Source organism: Octodon degus, unplaced genomic scaffold, assembly GCF_000260255.1.
Source record: "Octodon degus isolate 3935 unplaced genomic scaffold, OctDeg1.0 scaffold00095, whole genome shotgun sequence".
Lineage (NCBI taxonomy): Eukaryota > Metazoa > Chordata > Mammalia > Rodentia > Octodontidae > Octodon > Octodon degus.
In genome coordinates this window covers 11,096,754-11,098,151 of record NW_004524671.1, presented here as the reverse complement: position 1 = coordinate 11,098,151, position 1,398 = coordinate 11,096,754, and the positions used below count along the sequence as shown (strand labels likewise).

At 41.3% G+C, this 1,398-nt stretch overlaps 1 protein-coding gene across 1 annotated transcript in view; it reads right to left on the bottom strand.

Moving 5' to 3' along the window:
* Window positions 1-600: 600 nt before the first annotated feature.
* The window catches only part of LOC101580917 (retinal dehydrogenase 1-like), a 10,098-nt gene continuing 9,300 nt past the window's right edge, over window positions 601-1,398 (bottom strand). The window contains exon 4 of the mRNA XM_023722962.1: window positions 601-823. Coding sequence (XP_023578730.1) covers window positions 668-823 — 156 coding nt within the window. The 3' untranslated portion in view covers window positions 601-667. The remainder of the gene's footprint in view (window positions 824-1,398) is intronic.

Here is a 1,398-nt window from a genome sequence, read left to right as displayed (position 1 = left end):
CACAGTAAAACTTCAGTTAAGTTCATAAATCAATGAAAGCCATGGGCCATTTGTTCCCACCAATAATGTAAAAGTTAAAGGCAGAATTAGAAGAATGACCACCTACTCCTGTTAATTAACTCTTCCTTAGGGTTAATTAGGGGGTTCTATTTCATAATATAGTCAGAATTAGGACATTATATAGTGATGTCACACCATAATTGTGTACTTAATGTATGTAAACTCAGTTATCCTTGATGGGATCAAGAAGAAATAGTCTAACCAGATTTAATTCTCTTCTATTTCAATCAATGAGTGTTTGACCCAGAGTAAAGGAGATGCCGAATGTCAAGTTGATGTCTCCTCAATTGGTCTTAGTCTAACATACATGAGGTATCTTCTTATGCATAGCATCATGCCAACTTGTGAACATTTGTAATTATTAAGAAATCATGTGGGTCCTGCAGGACTCATACATGTAAAATATTTACAGTATTCAAGGTTCATCTGAAGAAATAACAATCTATTCCAAGCAAAGAAGAAAGTGTGTGTCTACGGTTAATTTTTGTGTGTGTTCTTATTTTAGGACAATTGAAAAAATGTTTTGAGAGTGATTCTGGACTCGGATGAGTTCCTTTCGTTTTGAAGAAAACGTGTTTGTGCAGTTCAAGCTCCCTGTCTGGCACTGTCAGACACCAGAAAGGACGCGGGCTCGGGCTCCGCAGAGGCAGCTGTACTCACGGTCGGCGTCGGCAAACACGATGCAGGGGCTCTTCCCTCCCAGCTCCAGGCTGACCCTTTTCAGGTTGCTGTTCCCAGCAGCTGCTTTGATTAGTTTGCCAACCTGAAATGCAGTGTTGCCAAGGGGAAGCCTTACTATGTGCTCATGAGGCAGGTTTTACATTCTACATTTGTCTGAGGTTTGTGGCCTTATTAAATTTTATTTGAAAGAAACACTGACTCATTTTTTCCATAAATTGCACCTTGAGATTCTAAAAGGTCCTCCACATGAGTCTGTAGACAGAAACACAAATCAGAAAAATGTTCACGGGCAACACAGCAGAGACATAGAACATGATAGTGGTCTTGATGTATGTGATCAGGTATAATTTCCTTTCCATTTTCACTGGAGCTTCACCTCGAGATGGAGCAGGGCACTGTAATGCCCCTTAAGTTACTCATGTGCCTCTTCCGGCATTCATAGAGCTCTATCGAGCCAATGGCATATTCTCCACATTTTGAACCTTATCTTTCCTCTTTTCGTGTACCCATCCCCAATGGGATCTCATCTAGTCATGCATTTAGTGAGGTTCAGCTCAGATTTTGGCATCTCCTAGAACTGAACTCATGACCTTATGCTTGCCAGGCAGGCACTGTACCACTGAGCTATAGGCCTGCCCCTAGAGTCCTTTCTTGATG